The 21,020-nt window shown below is 44.6% G+C and overlaps 1 protein-coding gene and 1 long non-coding RNA gene across 3 annotated transcripts in view; one reads left to right on the plus strand and one right to left on the minus strand.

Annotated features, from left to right (window-relative positions):
* The window catches only part of TTC17 (tetratricopeptide repeat domain 17), a 125,361-nt gene extending 116,599 nt beyond the window's left edge, over positions 1-8,762 (plus strand). For both annotated transcript variants that reach the window (XM_042959362.1, XM_042959363.1), the window contains 3 exons: positions 3,620-3,739; positions 5,371-5,514; positions 7,589-8,762. In XM_042959362.1, the coding sequence (XP_042815296.1) occupies positions 3,620-3,739; positions 5,371-5,514; positions 7,589-7,720 (396 nt within the window). In that variant the 3' untranslated portion in view covers positions 7,721-8,762. The remainder of the gene's footprint in view (positions 1-3,619; positions 3,740-5,370; positions 5,515-7,588) is intronic.
* Positions 8,763-16,396: 7,634 nt separating this feature from the next.
* LOC122231366 lies at positions 16,397-20,406 on the minus strand. The gene is made up of 3 exons (XR_006208571.1): positions 20,169-20,406; positions 16,727-16,805; positions 16,397-16,614 (listed from the first exon to the last, which is right to left on the minus strand). It is a non-coding gene; the product is annotated as an uncharacterized LOC122231366 (long non-coding RNA).
* Positions 20,407-21,020: the final 614 nt, after the last annotated feature.

Consider the following 21,020-nt stretch of genomic DNA (forward strand, 5'->3'; position numbering starts at 1 on the left):
AATTGGTGAGAAAGATAAATAATAAAATGGAAAGATATATAAAAGATATTAACAGACATTTCACTGAAAAAAAGATGTGTACGGCCAATAAACACCAAGAAACAATTTTCAGTCTCACTAATAATCAGTAAATGCAAACTAAGACCACAGTTAAGATGCTATTTTACCCCCACTGATGACACCAAAAATTAGGATATAAAGCAAGAAGCACTCTTAAACATTGCTGATGGGATTATAGATCGTCATAACACCTTTAGGGAACACTTTCACATTCTCATGTTATGTTGGACATTTGCATATCTTGTGAACCAACAATCCTACTCCTGGATATCTACTCTACACTGGAGAAATACTGCACTTTTATTTGCAACAGGAAACGTAAAAACGGGAAGTAACTCAGAGCCCCCATCTACAGAAAATGGATAAATACATTCTAGTATATTCACCTAGTGGACATTTAACCATGCAGCAAAGCTGTTGAATGAGCTACAAGCTATACACAACATGGATGAATTTTAGAAATAGTGTTGAGTAAAAACTTCAAGTCCCAGAAGACTCCTTACAGTATTATACCACTGTTATAATGCACAGGAAGAAGCACACTAAGTATTGAATATTGCTGAAGCGTGTGTGTGTGTGTGTGTGTGTGTGTGTGTGTGTGTGTGTGTGAGTGATGGGACAGTGTTTAAAACAGCAATGAATAACAGACCCAGCATTTAGGATAGTGTGTGCCTCTGGAGAAAAGGCAAGAGGATGGAACAGGGAAGGCACACACAGATACATGCAAGTTCATTCTTCACTAGGGTGGTAGTTTCTGGGATATTCATTATTTTATGCTTTATAGCATAAGTATATATTTTTATATGATTACTATATATACATGTAATTATATAAATATGTTCTTTTGTATGTGTGAAATATTGGCATTAAAGAAAGATCATTTTAGTTTTTAAAAAAGAATCCTTTCGAGGAGCCAGTCAACAGGATCAAATCACTGAGGGGAGAATAAATCAGGCAGCTTCAGATTTCTCTGCAGCAGTCATCCAAGCCAAGTAGCAATGGAGGAATGCCAACACATTATTCAAGGAAAGAAGGAGCCATGGTTTTGTATCCAACCAGCTGTCCTTCAGGTATGAAGGCTGCAGACAGAAAGTTTTGAACACATATGATTATATTAACTTGCTAGGGCTACCGTAACAAAGCACCACAGACTGGGCGCCTTAAACAGTTGAAATGTGTTTTCTCACATTCCTGGAGGCCACAGGTCCAGGATCCAGGTGCTGACAGGGTCGGTTTCCTCTGAGGCCTCCCACCTTGACTTCAGATGGCTAGCCTCTCACCGCCCCTCCACAGGGTCATCCCCCTGTGCACACAACCCTGATGTATCTCTTCCTCTTCTATAAATCCTTCATAGAAACCCAGTGGTGTTGGATTAAGACCTCACACTGACGGCCTCATTTTAACTCCTTAAAGACCTTCTGTCCAAATACAGTTATATTTTGAGGTACGAAAGGTTGAGATTTCAACATGAATTTTGGTGGAGCACGATTCAGCCCATAACAAAAATTGCAAAGAATATTGTTCCCATCAACAGTATTGGGCTGAACCTCAGCCAACCACAAGATGATTGGGGAAGCCACACAAAAGTAATGTCAATGATCAATGAATATATTTAACTGCAGAACCAATTGGAAAACAAAAGTGGGAAATAGAGTGATAGAACAGAATATAAATACTATATGCCCTGACAATGAAGAATGATAAAATTACCAAAAAATTACTGGAAGAAAGAAATAAAGTAGAAAGCAGGGTAAGTTTTCTGATTGCTTCATCTGTATTGGCTGAGAGTCCATCCATCAAAAGGAAAATCCAAAATGAGACCTAAATTAAGTACTGAAATTTTGTGTATGGTAGAGGTAGCATCTTGGTGTGGGAGGAGGGATGAATTATTCATTAAATATTATTGGGACAACTTAGTAGCCATCTGGAAAAAAATAAAATTGGAGCCATATCTTTTCTTAAACACCAAGTTAAATTTCAAATGGATCAAAGATTTAAATGTGAAAAATAAGGGGCACCTGGGTAGCTCAGTAGGTTAAGCATCCGACTTTGGCTCAGGCCATGATCTCAGGGTTTGTGAGTATAAGCCCTGGGTCAGGCTCTTTGCTGACGGCTCAGAGCCTGGAGCCTGCTTCAGATTCTGTCTCCCTCTCTCTGCCCCTCCCCTGCTCGCTCGCTCTCTCTCTGTCTCTGTCTCAAAAATAAATAAACATTAAAAACAATTTTAATGTGAAAAAACTACAAAAGTTCTGGGGAAAAAAACATGGTAAAATTTATTGATAATCTGAGGCCTTCTCAGCAACAACTGAAAATCCAGAGACCATCCAAATTAATAAGCTGAGCTACGCAGAAATCAAAATCTATATAACAAAAAGCACCATAGGTCCAAAAGTGGACTTCAGAAAACTGAGAGAATGTATCTGTAATTCATATCATAGGCAGGGAACTAATCTCTCTAATAAATAAAGAGCTTTTTCAAATAGAGAAGATAAAGACCTCTTAACAAAATATAAGAGCAGCTACTTCACAGAAAGGAAATACAAAGGGCTGTCAAACATGAAAGGATGGTCAGTTCCATTCATAAGAAGGGAAATGCAGATTTAAACCACATTCTTTACCTCTCAAAGAGTCCAAGAGTTTAATAACAGACTGTGGTGAAGCTATAACAAAACAGGGACACATGTATTTCTGGTGAGGAATTGTTACAGTCCTATGGAGGGCAGTGTGATGGTATCTATCAAAATGACATGTGTATTCCCTTGTCCACATCTGGAAATGTATCCTACAAATTCACGGGCACAAATGCAAAACTATACCTAAGGTTATTTTTTCAGTGATGATTGTAATAGTAAAAAATTGGGGGAGAGAGGAGTATTCATTCATAAGGACCTAGTTAAATAAATAATGGAACATCCATACAATGAATAATAATGCAGCTGATAATAAAAGAACGAGGAGGCTTTCCATACACTGATGTGGCGAGAACTCCAAGGTGTATTGTTTAGTGAAGAAAACAAAGTGCAAGTGACTGTTACCTTTTATATAAGTAACGTGTGACCTCATATGAAAAGATGGGAGTATCAGCCTGTATTCATATTTGCTTATATAAAGCGTAAAGAAACCCTGGAAAGTTACATAGGAAACTAAAAATACTATTTACTTGTATACAATAGAGACAAGAATGGGAAGGAGACTTTTCACTGTATAACTTTGCATACCTTCTGGTCTTTGAAACATGTAAATGAGTTACCTGTTCAAAAACTTAAGTAAATTTAATTCCAAAAGATCATGGGCATGAAACATAGTTCTGCTATTTAATAGTTGAGCGGATTGGGACAAGACAATCTCTTTGAGTCATAGTTTTCTTATCTATAAAAGGCTGTAATATCAGTATCAAGCCCGTAGGATTGCTGTTAGGGTTACTGAGGATGCACATGTGTGGCTGCCTCCAGCACCTAGTAAGTACTCAGTGGTCATGAATGCATGTTACTGTTCTGAGTCTTGGTGGTAAATTCGTATGTTTAAGAGACACCAGCTTCAACTGACCATTCCTTTGTAGAACCAGACATCCTGGGTCCTTTCCAGCATGGCAGCCCTCTACTGGAGAGTAAAAGGCCAAGGAAAGAAGGCAATTGACTGCCTCCGCCAGGCCCTCCACTATGCTCCACACCAGATGAAGGTGAGTGGGACTCAGAAGGTGTGAATTTCTGTCTCTTGGTCCTTTCCATTGTTTATTCTGAGATTTCAACTAGCCGTCCTCATTCTTAGCCAGTAAGAAAGTGGCAAAATAGCATAGGCTGGAAGAACCTATGACCCCACTTATGCTACCACAAGCCTGGACGTTATACCCACCACCATGCCTTCCTGCCTCAGCAAATGGGAACTTGGGGGAAGGTCTTCAGGATCACTGGAAGGTGTTTCTTTCTATTCAGAGCCACCTGGCATAAAACATACTGGCCTAGGCAGCCTGTCACCCTGCAAGTCGTTCTGGGTTTAGCTCATCCCCAGAGGCCTGGAAGCCTGTTACACTTGTTTTGCTTAGACTGCTGACTTAATCTTGCTTCCAGACACAGAAACTGAAGCAGTTTCCATCTCTTCTTATATATCGGCCAGTTCCTGGTCTTCATCTGACTTCACCTTTTCCACAAAAACGAAAACTTCAAAAAGCCCTGCTAACTCAGTGTAACATCAGTCTTTTCAAAAATGCCAGTTGTAATTATGACTGAGAATGTTCAGCTTTTTAACAGCACATTTGTGTCCACATGTGCTGAGTTCTGCATTAATCTCCACATCTCCTACTTCCTGATGACATGGCTCATGTCTTCATGAGTGGTGGAAGGAGCTCACCTTTCCTTTTAGGCACTGTTGAGTTCCAAATGCAGCTGGGCCCCTTGCTAGCTTTGTGCCCTTGGGCACGTTATGAGACCTCTGTGGCCTCACGTAATGCCCTACACTCTGTGAGTGTCCAGTAAGGACAGAGGGGTCCTCCTTTCCTGTGTCTTCTGTATCTCCTATAGAACTCCAGACTGTGTGATTCAGGTGGTAATTGCTTGGGTAACACATTTAAAGGACATAAATATTTGTGATGATAAAAATGTCGCTACTTGTTCAGCCTATCATCCTGTGCTCTGTACTGCTAGACAGCAGCAAGGGCCAACACTCTAGGTCAGGGGTCAGAGAATGTTTTCTGTAAAGGGCCACACGCTAAGAAATTTAGGCTGTGTAGGTCAGACGGCCTCTGTTCTTGCCACTCGGTTCTGCCATGGTAGCATAAAACAGCCACAGAAATACGTAAAAGAATGGGAATGGTTACATTCCAATAAAACCTTACAAAAACAGGCAGCCAGCTAGATTTGGCCTGTAGGCCAAAGTTCACCAGCCCCTGCTTCAAGCAGATTATGCTGTGGACCTTGCAGAAGGCACTTTGACTCTGTGGCAGCATGACTCAGAGTGTGTGGTCTATGGACAGGTGTCAGTCCATGAGCCGTTTATTACCAATCTGCAACAAGATGGGAGCCTATACCAGAACGTAAACCACCAACTTCACTAAGCAGATTGTTTACTCAGTTGACATTTCTGCTTTGTGTTTTGAGGCTAGACTTTCCTAATGAAAGAAATAATGCATTGGTTTATATTCTCACGCAATCGCCTTATCTATCACAGGCCAGTAGCAAATAGAAGACCAGCAGGTTCAGTTTCATTACTCAGTCATTGACCAGGAAAAACCTACTGCATTATTTATGAACAACTAAGAATGAAAGCTCAAAAACCAGTATCTTTCCCTTCTCGCCATTCTCCTTCTGTTCCCAGGATGTGCCCCTGATTAGCCTGGCTAATATCTTGCACAATGCCAAGCTCTGGAATGACGCTGTCATAGTAGCCACCATGGCAGTAGAGATCGCACCGCACTTTGCTGTGAACCACTTCACGCTGGGCAACGTCTACGTGGCAATGGTGAGATTGGTAGTGGGGGCAGAGCACACCGACTCTGCCCCTCTCTCCCGGGCACACCTTTGATTGCAAAACTTCCTTGACTATCAGTGTCCTCCAGTTTCCTGTACATTTTGTGTCTGAAATTGCTAGGTCCACCAAAGGTATATTTTATGGCTAAAGTGTTTGTGCATTAAAAAGTACACAGGGGCACCTGGGTGGCTCAGTCGGTTGAGCATACGACTTCAGCTCAGGTCATGATCTCACGGTCTGTGGGTTCGAGCCCCACGTCGGGCTCTGTGCTGACAGTTCAGAGCCTGGAGCCTGCTTCGGATTCTGTGTCTCCCTCTCTCTCTGCCCCTCCCCTGCTCATGCTCTGTCTCTCTCTGTCTCAAAAATAAATAAAAACATTTGAAAAATTAAAAAAAAAATACAGTACATAAGGGGCTTCCAGGTGGCTCAGTCAGCTAAGCCTTTGACTCTTTGATTTCGGCTCAGGTCGTGGATCTCATGGTTCATGAGTTCAAGCCCCTCATGAGGCTCTATACTGACAGCATGGAACTTGCTTGGGATTCTAGGTCTCCCTCTCTGTCTGCCCCTCCCCTGTTCTCTCTCCCTCTCTCTCTGTCTCTCTAAAAATAAATAGATAAGCATTTTTAAAAATAAGATAAAAATATACTACATGAAACTCACCTAAGTATTTGCACTGTGTAGCTCCTCCGCATGAATTTAACACTAACAATAGTGTCAGAGTTACCTACAGTTTTCTGGAGCCAGAAAAACTTACCTAATGCTCACATGGACATAAACACTTGTATTCTCTTGCCTTCAGGTTGGGCTAGGTACCTGTCATTGCACTCATGATGCCCTGTGCATGTTTTTCTTGCCACATTTTCACCTTGTTTTATAATCTGTTTTAAGTGTCCGTCTCTCCCCCTAGACGAGGAGCTCCTTGGAGAAGAGACTCCTCTTCATCTTTCCGTTCCTAGCACTTCACAGTGTTTGGCACATACCAGGTCTCTTCAAATGTTTAATGAATGCTGGAGTGCCACTGGTTACATGTTATCCCATTTACAGAGAAAATACCAAAGCCATCATCCGGAACCCTTGTTCTGGTCAGAAACAAGGACCAATTTCAGAACTTAAAATCCCAGGGGTCCTCTAGAAGCTGTCATAGCTGAATTTAACATTAGGATCATGCCTTGCACTTGCATCTAAAGCTGGGTGTCTCACATGGGGCAATACCCAAGGTATTCTCAGTAAAGGCTAATAGAATAAGCAGCTTAAAGCTCTAAGTTTTATGTGTCATCCTTGACTTGAAAGGCGGCAAGTATAATTTGGCCAGGTAGGTATTGCTGAATGTGCAGATTTCCCTCTCTGCTTCTTAAAATCAAAGAAGCTATTTTTGTCCCCAGTAAATGTGAAATTTGCTACTATGAATGAGAAATTCTGCCTCTCACTTGCCTAGGAGGCATCATTCAACCAGTTGGTCTGGGCTCTTCTTTGAGAGTGTTGGTCTACGTAAAAGATTAATGCCTTCAAAATGGCCGTGATCATTTCCAAACAATGTTTGTATTTTTAAACACTAGAGAGAACAAAAAAGCTGTGTGAAAATCTACAATACCTGACTTTGAGATACCTGACTTTACTTCCATCTCTCTAGCTGTAGTAACAAAACCTCAGGCAGATGCATAAGGAGCATTTGCCAGGCATAGTTCTAGAAGTTTCTGTGAGGATTCAATGGAGGGATTTTGTAAAGCACCCAGCACAGGGCCCAGCACAGAGCAGGTACTCAGGAATGATGGCTCTCACTGTTACCTCCAGGATGCCTCCCAGTGTTGGGCCAGACTTTTGTAAAGGTGATCTCCCCTTCCATTTTGGCTCTTGGGCTCTGCCTTCATTTTCTTTGTGATATTGTACCTTGGGGGTGGAGGTAGTTGTTTCCTTCCAGACCTCGGAGTTTTCCTCAGAGATGTAGACCTGTTGAGAAAATACAGCAGCATTGCGACTGGCACAGAGGCGCTTCTCGAGAAGAAACCAGCGATGACACATATTTAGCTGGGTATCCCTCTCACGTCTGTCCCTTTGCCTCTCACAGGAAGAGTTTGAAAAAGCACTGGTGTGGTATGAATCGACGCTGAAGCTGCAGCCTGAGTTTGTTCCGGCCAAGAACCGAATCCAGACTATCCAGTGTCACTTGATGCTGAAGAAGGGACGGCGCTCTCCCTAGTGCATCCCTCCTCTCTCTCTTTCTCTCTTTCTCTCTTTCTCTCTCTCTCTCCCTTCATGCTCTTAAAAAAAAAAAAATAAGAAAAGAAACCAATCATTGTCAGTATCTACTTTTAATGACATGTGTGAGAATAACTGAGTAAGACTTAAAACAGGACTTTTACATACGTGGGAATTGGTTTTGTTTTGTTTTTAAGTTCCTTCTTTCCCCCAGCCAACCTCCGCAACACAGATTTCTCAAAAGGAAAATGCAGCCGAAAGATACCGTGTAAATACTGAGCCAAGACGTTTCTGGAGCTGCGCTCTGTCTCCAAAACCTCGATGCCTTTAGGGCTTTCTTCAGTGGTCCAGCCAGCCTCCTCCTCCTCTCGGGCGGAGGATGAAACCGCGTTGCACATTCTCTGCTTCCTGTCGTAGCCTCTGTTGTCAGTGGAAATGCAAAAGCCCATCTGGTGCCAGTGAGAAGCAACGTTGTGCGCTCCCCCCATTAGATCCATGCTGTCCTCGGTCGCGTCCGTTCCATGCTGCTATGTTACAAACTCTCAGAGGTAGTTTGCAGGGGAGGAAGGGGAAATGATTTTTAAAACAAAATATTTACAACAACAGAAACTCTTAGGATCACCTGACCTTTGTGATGTTATTTATGTTGGGGAGGGAGGGGGGCTGAGAAGGGGAAGTCAGCCGTGTACACCATCTATATCATTTGTACTTTACTTACAAATCACAAGGAAACCAATAAGTTGAAATCCTATATAACAGGTTTATATATATAGAATATGTATATTTGAAGCCCTCTACAGACCGAGTCTATGTTTTACTAATTCTTTGTTCACCGTGTTACCCGCCTTGGAATAAGGTGTGAGCGTGTGCTCCCTCTCTCTGAGGCCTTCAGACAGCTCCTCAGGAGAGAGCGACGCACCAAGGTTGAGTATTTCCGTACAGTGCTCTTCCCTCTGGTCCCAGGAGAGTCAGAAACTCCAGACGTTTTGGAATCTTCAAGGGCACATACTGAGAACAAAAATAAAAGTTGTTTATGAGCAAAATAGGTCTGTGGTGTGTTTTTTTCTTCAAAAGCAGACTAACGTGGACAGCTCTGAAGCCAATGGTAACTCTGGATGTGATCCTCTCAAGTCCTGGGTCATCTTTATCTTTCTTTCCACAACAGCAAGGTGAGGAGAGAAATAATCCATCACTAGATTGTATGGCTGATGAACTGATCAGCATGATACATTTGACCGGCAAAGATGCACAATCAGCAAGTGTTCAGAGTTGGGTTTATAATTGACCTTCCCGGGAAAGGAAGAATAATCTAAGTCACAAAGTCACATCCCCTCAGGGTGAGCACTGATCCTGAAGTTCATCCATGTAAGCGTCATGGAGAACCTTGGTGAGGGTCATGTCGTGGGCGGGCACACACTACGCAGCCAGTGAACGTTAGCTCTTCTTGTTGGCAGAGGTCTTCAGGCCTGCCACCAAATCTTTTCCCAGTTCTAGAAATATATGATTTTTCCTTCACGTTAAGAGTTTTGTTCCATTTCTGGACCCTGATCCAAAAGCTTGGTGGCTGCTTGGGGAGCCTGGGGCCTCAGTCGGTTAAGTGTACGACTCTCGGTTTTGGCTCAGGTCATGATCTCACGGTTCATGAGTTCGAGCCCCATGTCAGGCTCTGTGCTGACAGCATGGAGCCTACTTAGGATTCTCTCCTCTCTCTGCCCCTCCCCCACTCACTCATTCTCTGAAATAAACAAACTTAAAAAAAAAAACTGCTTCCAACAGTGATTCCTAGCTGGAAGGTGAGGAGCTTGAGCGTATTTAATAGAAATGCCACCTGAAGAAATTTTGATCTCTCTGTTTTTCACTCTGGTGGGTTTCTTCAATTCTGTCTTCCAATCCACTAACTCGTCAGCTGTGTCTAGTCTACTGTTTACCCATTGAGATTTTTATTGCAATAATGATATTTTTCACCCTTAGGATTTCTGGGTGGCTCTTTTTTTCATATCTGCTTGCTCATGTTTCATGATCTCTCCTTGTTTGGTGGATGCTAGTCTTTGTTTTAATGACTTGAACATTTTCAGAATTCTTTTCAAATCGCACAATGATTTCTTGTTCGTCAGGAATGAATTCTGTTTGTTGGGCATGTGGACTGTTGACCCCATAATGCTTGAATTCCCTGGTCCTCAGTGTTTACCTCTCTGCTCCCCTCTGTGTTCTTTCCCATCCTTAGTGATCTCATCCAGTTACATGGTTTCAGATTCTGTCTCCGTGCTTATGACTTCCACATTCATACCTCAGGCATGGATAGATGCCTATTAGCCCTAAACTCATTTGTCCAACTGTCTACTCCATATTTTCACGTGGTCCAAAACTGAATTCCTTATCCTTCCCAAGGAGTCTTATCTAACTTTGGTCTTCCCATCTGAGTTTCCTGCTTCCAATTAATCAAGTCAAAACAAACAAACAAAAATCCTAGAGTAATCCTGACACCTGTTAAAACAGAAGTCAGATTGTCATTTCTCTCCTTAAAACTAGTGACTTGAAAGGACATATAAAGCCTTACCAAACACACACACACACACACACTGGCTCACCTCTTGGGCTTTCTCTATTATTCTCCCTCTTCCTTTTTTTAAAAATATGAAATTTATCGTCAAATTGGTTTCCATACAACATCCCAACATGTGCCCTCCTCAATACCCACCACCCATACTCCACTCCCTCCCACCCCCCATCAACCCTCAGTTTGTTCTCAGTTTTTAAGAGTCTCTCATGTTTTGCCTCCCTCCCTCTCTAACCTTTTTTTTTTTTTTCCTTCCCCTCCCCATGGTCTTCTGTTAAGTTTCTCAGGATCCACATAAAAGTGAAAACATATGGTATCTTTCTCTGTATGACTTATTTCACTTATTTCACTCTCCAGTTCCATCCACGTTGCTACAAAAGGCCGTATTTCATTCTTTCTCATTGCCATGTAGTATACCATTGTGTACATAAACCACATTTCTTTATCCATTCATCAGTTGATGGACATTTGGGCTCTTTCCATAATTTGCCTATTGTTGAAAGTGCTGCTATAAACATTGGAGTACAAGTGCCCCTATGCATCAGCACTCCTGTATCCCTTGGGTAAATTCCTAGCAGTACTATTGCTGGGTCATAGGGTAGATCTATTTTTAATTTTTTGAGGAACCTCCACACTGTTTTCCAAAGCGGCTGTACCAGTTTGCATTACCACCAACAGTGCAAGAGGGTTCCCATTTCTCCACATCCTCACCAGCATCTATAGTCTCCTGATTTGTTCATTTTAGCCACTGTGACTGGCGTGAGGTAGTATCTGAGTGTGGTTTTGATTTGTATTTCCCTGATGAGCGACGTTGAGCATCTTTTCATGTGCCTGTTGGCCATCTGTCTTCTTTGGAGAAGTGTCTATTCATGTTTTCTGCCCATTACTTCACCGGATTATTTTTTTTTGGGGGGGTGTGGAGTTTGGTGAGTTCTTTATAGATTTTGGATACTAGCCCTTCAAAAACAGACACATAGACCAATGGAATAGAATAGAAATCCCAGAATTAGACCCACAAAAGTATGGCCAACTAATCTTTGACAAAGCAGGAAAGCATACCCAATGGAAACAAGTCTCTTTAACAAATGGTGCTGGGAGAACTGGACAGCAACGTGCAGGAGGATGAAACTAGACCACTTTCTTACACCATTCCCAAAAACAACCTCAAAATGGATAAAGGACCTGAGTGTGAGACAGGAAACCATCAAAACCCTAGAGGAGAAAGCAGGAAAAAACCTCTCTGACCTCAGCCACTGCAATTTCTTACTTGACACATCCCCAAAGGCAAGGGAATTAAAAGCAAAAATGAACTATTGGGACCTCATGAAGATAAAAAACTTCTGCACTGCAAAGGAAACAATCAACAACACTAAAAGGCAACCAATGGAATGGGAAAAGATATTTGCAAATGACATATCGGACAAAGGGCTAGTATCTTCCTCCTTTTCAGCCAAACTAGCCTACTGACTATGTTTTGAAACTTCCCGCCTGCTCCTGCCTCAGGACGTCTGCATTTGCTATTTGCTTTATCTGAAACGCTCCTCCCCAAAACCCACTTGGCTTACCTCCTCACCACCTCTGTGGGGCTTCCCTGATCATGAGATTTTACATTATGGCACCCGCCATCACAGTGTCCTAACCCCCTTGCCTGTTTACTTCTCTCCATAACAAATCATCATTGAGTCTACCAGCATCCAGCATATTTATTGTCACTCCCAACCTAAAAGGAAGCTCTAACTGCAAAGTTTTTATCTGTTTTGTACCCTGATGTGTCTCTAGCCCCTGGTACACAGTAGGTATCCAGAGAAAACTGTTGAGTGAATTAATTCATTAGTGGAGCTGGATGCCTCCCTATGAAGGAAGTTTTTGAGGTGGTCTCTCCTGGGATCTCTACAAGGTCAAACATGTTTGTATGTTACTTTCTTTGGGGTTTCTGCACTGTATGGAGAGTGAATTAGGGCCCCACCTTCCCAAAGGCAGGAGACTGAGGGTCCCAATATTTTACCTACTGGACAAAAAAGTCTCATCCCTGGCTCCTGGCCTTATGCAGACCCATTTACATCTCTCAGTTGTCCATGAGTCCTGATTCCTGTCCCTGTGTGGAGCCTATGACCACAGTTCCTCAGCCCATAGTGATTCTCAGGCCTTGTGGATTGTTGCAGTGAGTTCCCACACCATTGCTGGCACGTGGTGATTTCTCTTTCTTGACTTTACATTAGCTCAGTATTTAAAATTGTGTGTTGAAGTTGAGGGTAGGGGATTCCAGAGTGTGTGCCCCATGTGCTTTCATGACTGGAAGTTTGGAAAGGCCAGTTCTATACCACATATGACCTTTCCCCCAAGAAATCTGGAACCTTCCCCTGGGGATACTGATAAACATGAATTATATTCTTCATAAGGGCTCAAATGGAAAAAGACATTCAGACCCACTAGCTTCAGAGCACACTCTGATTTTGTCTAGAATTTACCTTCTCCAGAGTTACGCCATGGCCTTCAACCCCAAAATCTCTGCAGGGGCCTATTACAGAAAGCCCAGCTACTCTGAAAATGTCCAGCTCCTTTGGGGAAGTACTCCTTACCATGTGAAAACAAGCTCAGGCCCTTTTGGAAATAAGGCCCAGCCAGACCCTTACCACGTTAGCTTCATTAAAATGGCAGATGGGAGCCTGGGGCTTCTCCATTATGGCATCTCCAAGAGTTTTGAGAATGTGTCCAGAGTCATTCTCAGCAGCCATTTTCTCTATAGTCAGGTAAGGCTAGTGAGGACTAGGGGCCCCAGGGAAAAAGGACCAGGCCAACTTCTGCCCATTACTCTCCAAATCCTGCAGGTGGCAGCTGGACACCAGGCTGAGCTTCTGAGGACCAAACTTGGTAACTAAGGGGCAGACTACATGGCATTCCAAGTGCAGAGATGTTCACAATCCAGGGAGATCCCAGCGGCTGGCTATAAAGGATGAAAAGGCAGAAGGGAGGTGAAGGGAGAAGTGTCTAACCAATCTGCCTGCCAACATTCACGTTTATGAGGTAGAATGGGATGCAATTACAAATTCACTCCCTCGTGTTAGGGAATGTCATCCAAAAGAGGTGACCACCAATTGACCCAGGAACTGGATCCAGGCACTCTGAGGCTCCTCACCCACTCCCCTGTCCTTGGAACATGGGTTCTGCTTGCCCTTCCCACTTGCAGAGGCTCTTCCTGGGACCAGTGAGCTAGCCCAGAATATTCTTCTCGTGGCAATGGCAGAAGCACTAGAGAACAAGCCCAGTCATGTGAGCACTTTCAGGTACCTGCTGTGTCACGTGTGCTAATATCCATTGTCCAGGGATAAGAATTACAACCCGGCATTCAGTGAGAGAGTGCTGCAAAGTCACATGGCAATGGGCATGGGCACAGGGAGGAAAGAGGGATGGAGGCCATTCACGTAATCAACCACAGCCTTCTAAGTCTCGCCCGTCCTAGCCCCTTGTCTGATCTCTGCTGTGACACTTTAATCACATTCTCCCTTCTCTGTATTTATATTTCTATCATCTCCTCTACTAGACATCAAGCTTTTTAAGAGATTTTACTTGCCGTACGTAGCACTTTGAACATGATAGATGGTAGGTGCTCAGTAATATTTATTGCACGGTGAGTGAATTTCCTTTATGAGCAGTGCCGGTCCTTCCAGATATCTATACAAGGGAAAAGGTACTGAAATCTCTAATAAAGGGCTTTCGTATCCCTGGACAGTGGATATTAGCACACGTGACACGAGCAGGGTCTATCTCCTTTATCTACAGGGAGCGCTTATCTTATTCACCTAGGGTCCAGAGTGGACATTGATAAATATCTCTTTTTTTAATGTTTATTTATTTATTTTGAGAGAGACAGAGAGAGCGCACTAGTGGGGGGAGGGCCAGAGAGAGAAGGAGAAAGAGAATCCTAATCAGGCTCCTGACTGTCAGCACAGAGCCTGACTCGGGACTCGACCCCACAAACTTTGTGAGATCATGACCTGAGCTGAAACAGAGTCGGACGCTTAACCACCTGAGCCGCCCAGGCACCCCAGTAAATTTCTCTTGAATGCTGTACGAATGATGGCCACCACAACTTCTCCATTCTCTGACTGCCTCTACACATTCTTTGGCCCTTTGTCTCACCTTCTGGGTATTGCTAATTAATCTGTTATGCTTACGATCCATCATTACAGAGTCACATTGCCAAGTTTTTACTGACCTAGCAGACCCTCCAAAGTAGTCACCTCAATAGACTATATAGCTTCACGTACTCTTTTCCCATTCTGCGTTTGGAAGGAAGTTTCAGGAACTCATGCAGTAGTGCTTCTGTCATGTTCACTTGAATACTCTTGAGGGTGACAGATCTTTGCCTTGTTGAGGTAGGTAGCATTTTTGGAAAGAGCTGACAGTCATTTGGATCCAGAGCCAGTGACTGAAGTGGGTGATCAAGCTGGGTCATTCTGGGGACAAAAGCCAGATGTGGTCAGGGAGGAATGAGCCTCTTTCATAGTTGTAAAGCTGTCCCCGAGGACAGCCTAAAGGAACCCCAGAAGGAAGCAGACAGTATCATTTGAGCACGTCTACCTACCGGACAGGGTGACTATTTTGAAGGGGCCCGTACAGCATTGGATAAGAAAGTTCTGGTCTCATTTACTTTAGCTGTGGTTCTTGTTCCTGGGCATCCTTTGAGAAGCTGATGAAAGCTCTGGACCCTCTCCAGGAAAAGGCTCATGAGCCCATATTTTACATATAATTTGAGGGGCCCGTGGACCTTCCTGAGGCTGCTCCCAGTCTCCCAGGTAACTTCTGTCTGGAATGAACACACTAACTAGGGTTAGGGCACTACAGAGCTACAAGTGTGTTTTTCTTAGTTCCTTCATTTCTGCCCACACACCCCACAAGCGCAGCCCAGGACTATGACATAACAGATTCTCCAGAATCAGTATGTGAACTACTTGTCCAATCTGCTTTGATCTGAGACAGACAGCTGCAGCCAGCTTGTCCGCTCAGCACCCCCCACCCCCATCTCTGGCTCCTCTCAGAAGGAGTGAGTTTCAGCCTCCACAAGCTTCTCGCTTGGGAAGAAGTAAGGAAAAGCCTTGCTGCTCCAGTTCGACTCGGGGAGCCAGGCCAGGATGAACTTGACTTTGGGACCCGAGAGCCAGGCCAGACCAGGTCCAGAATCCTTGGTGCCTCTCCCTTCAGGCACCTGTCTGAGCGCAGCGAGGGCACTGGGGTGGGAAGCGGCTGCCATAAGGCCTAGTGGCCACAAGAGGGCGCCGTTTGTTCTGAAAGGACGAGGCATCCGGCTGGCATCGTGACTCCCGACTTCATCCTCCAACACCCACGCAGGCTCCCGGGTCGTGTTGGGTGCTGACTGCGGAGGGGGATAGGGCATGGCGCTACAAGGCCTCCGCTCTGGGGTCTCTTGTTCAGGTGGCCACCAGCTGAGGCAGGTTCCCCCCCAGCCAGCCACCCGCTTCTCTTCAGGCAAGTGCTATGGGCATTAGGCCCAGGACACATTCAGGGCCTGGCAAGGCCACTTCCCGTGCCTCTAAGTGCTCAGGCCTTTTATAAGGTATGTTTCCTCTCCTTTTAACGTTTTCTTTATGGCAACCCACGTTCAAAGGGGAAAAGGAGAAAATTCAGAAAGGCCAGGTGCACTTGTAACTAGCCATTCTCAAAGACAACTCTGTTCACCACGACAGGGTTACGTCCTGCCCAGAATCCTCACAGACTGTGCTCCCCAGGAGGCTAATAAGAGCAGGGGAGCCAGTCAGGGAGAATGGGGATGTGTTTGTGTTGCTGGGGTACCTCAGTACTTTGTGTAGAGCTGAGGCGATCGATCCCTCCAGGGTTCCAAGCCACAGGTGCGTGGAGGGAGAAACGAGTGGCTGAGGGCAGAAAGGGATGGGAAGCTCACCCACACTGAGCCACTCTGTGCCCTCACTCTGCATCCCAGGGGCCGTCTCCTCCATCCAATACCAACATGCCAAGGCCAGTATCATTCCTGCTTTACAGTCGGGGAAACCCGGCCTCCCACAAAACCATTTCCTCGGGTGGGGGTGGGCCACTGGTGAGCGATGGAGCTGGATCTGAAGCCAGAACTGTCTTGCTCCGGAAGCTAATGCCTTTACACACCCTTGGGACCTCTCAGGGCAGGGGTCTGCCTTCAGGCTTGGAGAACGTGGTCCTTTCCCTCCCACCGCAAGGGCACACTCTTCACCTGCACCGACAGCATGCACACACACCCCAGAGTTTGCAGGACAGCCCCAAGTTGGTGCCACTGACCCTGGGCCCTGGTTCCATGGCCCCTGCCCCGAAAGCAGCCATCAGGAGGCCTGAGAAGTGGAGAGGTGGGCATCAGGGGAGAGTCCTCATCAGATGCTGCAGTGAAGCGTCCCCCACCCACTCAGCATCATCTCCACTCTGCACGCTGGAGACTGCTCTCACCCGGTCTCCCTCTGAAGCTCTGGAGAATGGTCCACAGCGACTCCGATCATCTTCTCTGGAAAGGGGCCCCTGCCCCTTCCTGGGGGTACAGACAGCTCTGAGAACAGGCACTCCCCTCCTCTGTTCCCAACGTCCCTTTCTTAGGACACCTCTTCCCAGACTCAGCTTTGAGCCCCAGGGAGAGGCCTCCCCTGGTTGCCAGGGCAACGGCTCCATTGTTCCTGCTGCTGGAGTTTAGCAGGCAGGCCCCCTCAGTTTCTGGACCCTGCTCTCCCTACCATTCTTGAGCCAGTGGAGCCTGCAGTGCCCCCATTCTACTCCTCAGGGCCTCTTTGTCGTCAGGATGCAGAGGAGGGGGAGACAGGCTGACTGGTCACCATGCCAACATCGCATGGCCCACATCCCTGCGGGGAGGGGATGGGTTGGGTGGTCGGATATTCAGCAGTGGAGGCAGCAGTTAGTCCGACTCTTGGGTCACCTGCCCAAGGGCCCCTGCTGCTGGCTCAGGGTCCATTTTGGGAGAGGATTTCACTAGCTCTCTGCTTTTTCACCCAGTTTATTCCATTTTTGTTTGGTTAAGCAAAACTTGAGGCTTAGGCTTTCTCTTACCCATCTGAATTTTCAGGCAGCACATGGACTGAGAGAGGAGCCAGGCTGTGGCCCACCCAGCCTAAGTGGGACGATAATCCCTCCTTCCTTCCTTCCTTCCTTCCTTCCTCCCTCCCTCCCTCCCTCCCTTTCTTCCATCCTTCCCTCCCTCCCTCCTTCCTTCCTTCACTCCATCTCATTCATTCAACAACATTCACTGAAGCTGACTCAGAACCATCCTGCAAGTTAAATATTATTAAAACCACTTTGCAGAAGGAGAAACTCTTACTCAAAAAGGTAAATTACCCGAGGTTCCTAAAATATTGTCAGAGGCAGGATTCAATCTCAGTTCTGCCTGGCTCCAATATCACTGTTTTAAAGTCAAGAACAGATTATATTCTCCCTACCACTGACAGTATCTTGACTACCCTGTGCACAGTAAGCTGATTTATTATTGACTAAAAGCAAGCCATTACAAGGATGTTAAGGGCCAGGTGTGTTGCACAAAGTAGCTGCTTAATAAGGATGCGATGAATGGATGGACGGATGAAGGGACATATTCAGGGTAACTACTCAGAGTATTAAGGGCAATAACCTGGAAGACAACTCTTGATTCCCTCCTTTATTGTTTCATTTGTACATTCATTCAGTAAATAAGTCCTGAGGACTTCCGTATGCCAAGCACCTTGCTGGGCACTGGGGACATAAGAAAAACACCTCTCTCTGGTGAGAGAGGCAGACAGGTAAAACAGCCCATCACAATTTGTGGGATAAGAGCTCCATCAGGAGAGTCCAGGCACTGGGAAAGACCAGCTGGCCTCAATGGCATTTCTCATGTTCTAAGTCACTGAGTCACAGACCCTCTGAGCTCAAACTGATGCTCTATCCACACTGCACATCAGCCAGACAGAAGTAAAACCACACCTGGAGCTTAGGACAATGATTAGGAAAGACTAGAGTCTAAAAATTTAGAATAGTGATATTTAGGAGAACCTAGTTCAGTCTGAAGACCCTGAATCCCATGACTCCACCAGGCTTCTCTCACCAGTAGAAACAGCCCCTGCTACCTTGCCTAAGGAGACTGGGCCTACCTTGCTTGAAGACTCTATGACTATCCCTTACCCCATAGCTTCACCTGCCCCCAGAGCCATGGGAAAGACAATCTCTGTGTGCCCAAGGAGCCAATTATAAAGGTGAGTCTAATAGACGCTTAAATGCCCAAATGTGCAAATTTACGTATCAATGAAAACCTGAGGAATATTCATAAGAATGGGTTCCACCCATGCTAGAGTAGGGAGAAAAGAATGTAGTTGTAAATCCAGCTGAGTTACCAGAGATTCTAAGGCTGGTGTGCCAGCTCAAGAACGTGATAAAAGTTCCAGTGTTACTTTACTTGGTAAACGGAAGCCTGTACTCGATGAAACCGACATGCCAAAGTTGTTCTAGGTACAGTGGAGAAGAAACCCAAGGACTTAGGGAGATAGACACGTGGAAGCAGGTTTGCCATCCGCGACTGCCTTATCCGTGCTTTATATCCCCTGAGGGGGACCAAAGGACCCTCCCTTCCCCAAGACAGAAACATGTTGCTAAGGAGATAGTGTTACTGTTGCAGGGCACCACATGCTGGGGATGTTGATGGAAGATACTGCCACTGAAACGTGTCCCTGAGCTTTAATGGGAAGAGTGAGATCCCAGCATTGGCAATTCACTGACACTTAGTGACCAGAAGCAAAGTGGACACAGAAGGCAGCAGGGCCAGGGTGACAGAACAGACTGACACATAGGGATCTTTGGAGGTGGCCAATTAATCATGGGTGCCAAGGGGTAAAATACATGAAGCATTGCCTTCACATCCTACTTGATCTGTAGAGTTAAAAGACAAACAAACTAGAGTTCTGACAAGCAAAAATCTCAGGACATCAGCAAGTCTTAGATTTTCACTAAATTCCCAACCTAAGTCAAGAGAATAGAAAAACGTACTCTGTACCATATGACGTTGCAAATTTATATTGTCCATCTCCCTCCCAATTTTTCTGTGGTCATTAAGCACAGTGGGTGTGCACTAGGAAAAGAAAAATACCGGACTCTTCAGGATTTATTACTGGCTCTGAGCTAATCTTAATCCCCGGTCATGGGTTGAGTGAGCATTAATGGAAGTCAGGAAATAAATGGAGTTTGGGCCCAAACTAGTTCATAGTGGGCCCAGTAGATTCATATCTACCCTGTGGTTGTTTCTTCAGGTCCTGAATGTATAGTTGGAATATATGTATACATATACATATACATATGTACACACACATATATATTTATTTGTTTATACGTATATATACATAAGTATATATATTATTTATACATATATATTTATTTATACGTATTTATATATATATAAAAGCAGATATACACAAAATCTCCTGCCTGACCTATGGCAGATACAGACTGACATGATAGGAAGGACTAAGTGAAAACTCCTGCCAGCCTTCTCCCTAACAATAGAGTAAATCAAAACCAATGCCACATTTCTAGGAGAATCACAGAGAATAGTGCCACCACAGAACACTTAAAAAAATGCAAGGTTGGTGACCAGTGGTGTGCTAGAATCACTTCGTGCAAGCCCACAAGAACTGTTGACATTATTCTCATTTATTCATAACAATTGTTCTGATTGTTAACATTACCTGCCAACTGCATCTTCAGTGACGTTACTTTGGTAGCTTAAAATTGGCCATGTTGGGACTATTTAAACCAGAGAAATTGGGAAACATTACAAACCAGGCTTTCTTTTTTGTTTTCTTTTCTGAAAGCCAGTTTATCAGCAAACTACCTGTGACCCCTATCATATCTTCATTTAACTTACCTGTTTGGCTTGAGCAGATGTATCTTGGAGTTGGAGAATGATGGCAGATTATGTTACAGAAATCAGACTGTCATTTCAATTTCAGCTGCCATTCTGGATCTGGTCTACTTACTGTATCATATCAGCCCAACTTCTGATGTCTACTATGGTCAGAAAGGTGGATGGATAGATAGATGGATGGATGGATGGATGGATGCAAGGTGAACGCATATTTTTCACAATGGCTAATTTATGGAAACAACCTAAATGACAAGAAATGAATGGTTAAGGAACATGCAGTACACACAATGGAATATTAATCAGCCACAAAAAGAAGAAAATCCTGCTATCTATGACAATATGGATAGACCTGGAGGGCATTGTGCTAAGTGAAATAAGGCAAACACAAGAAAGATAAATACCGTATGATTTCAATTATATGTGGAATCTAAAATAGTCCAAATCGGGGGTGCGTGGGTGGCTCAGTCAGTTAAGCATCTGACCCTTGATTTTGGCTCAGGTCACGATCTCCTGGTTCGTGGGATCAAGCCCTGAGTCAAGCTCTGTACTTACTGACAGCATGGAGCCTGCTTGGGATTCTCTCTCTGTGTGTCCCTCCTCCCTTCTCTCTCTCAAAATAAATAAATAAACATTAAAAAAAACACAGTCAAAATAATAGAAGCAGAGAGTAGAGTGGTGGTTGCCAGGAGCCGGGGGTGGGGGGAATAGGAAGATGTCGGTCCAAGGGGACAAAGTTTCAATCATACAGGATAAGTAAGTTCTGGAGATGTAAAGTACAGCATGGTGACTGTACTTAACAATATTGTATTGCGTATCTGAAATCAGCTAAGAGAGCATATCTAAAGTGTTCTC

The sequence above is a fragment of the Panthera tigris genome, chromosome D1 (assembly GCF_018350195.1).
Source record: "Panthera tigris isolate Pti1 chromosome D1, P.tigris_Pti1_mat1.1, whole genome shotgun sequence".
In the NCBI taxonomy this organism is placed as follows: Eukaryota; Metazoa; Chordata; class Mammalia; order Carnivora; family Felidae; genus Panthera; species Panthera tigris.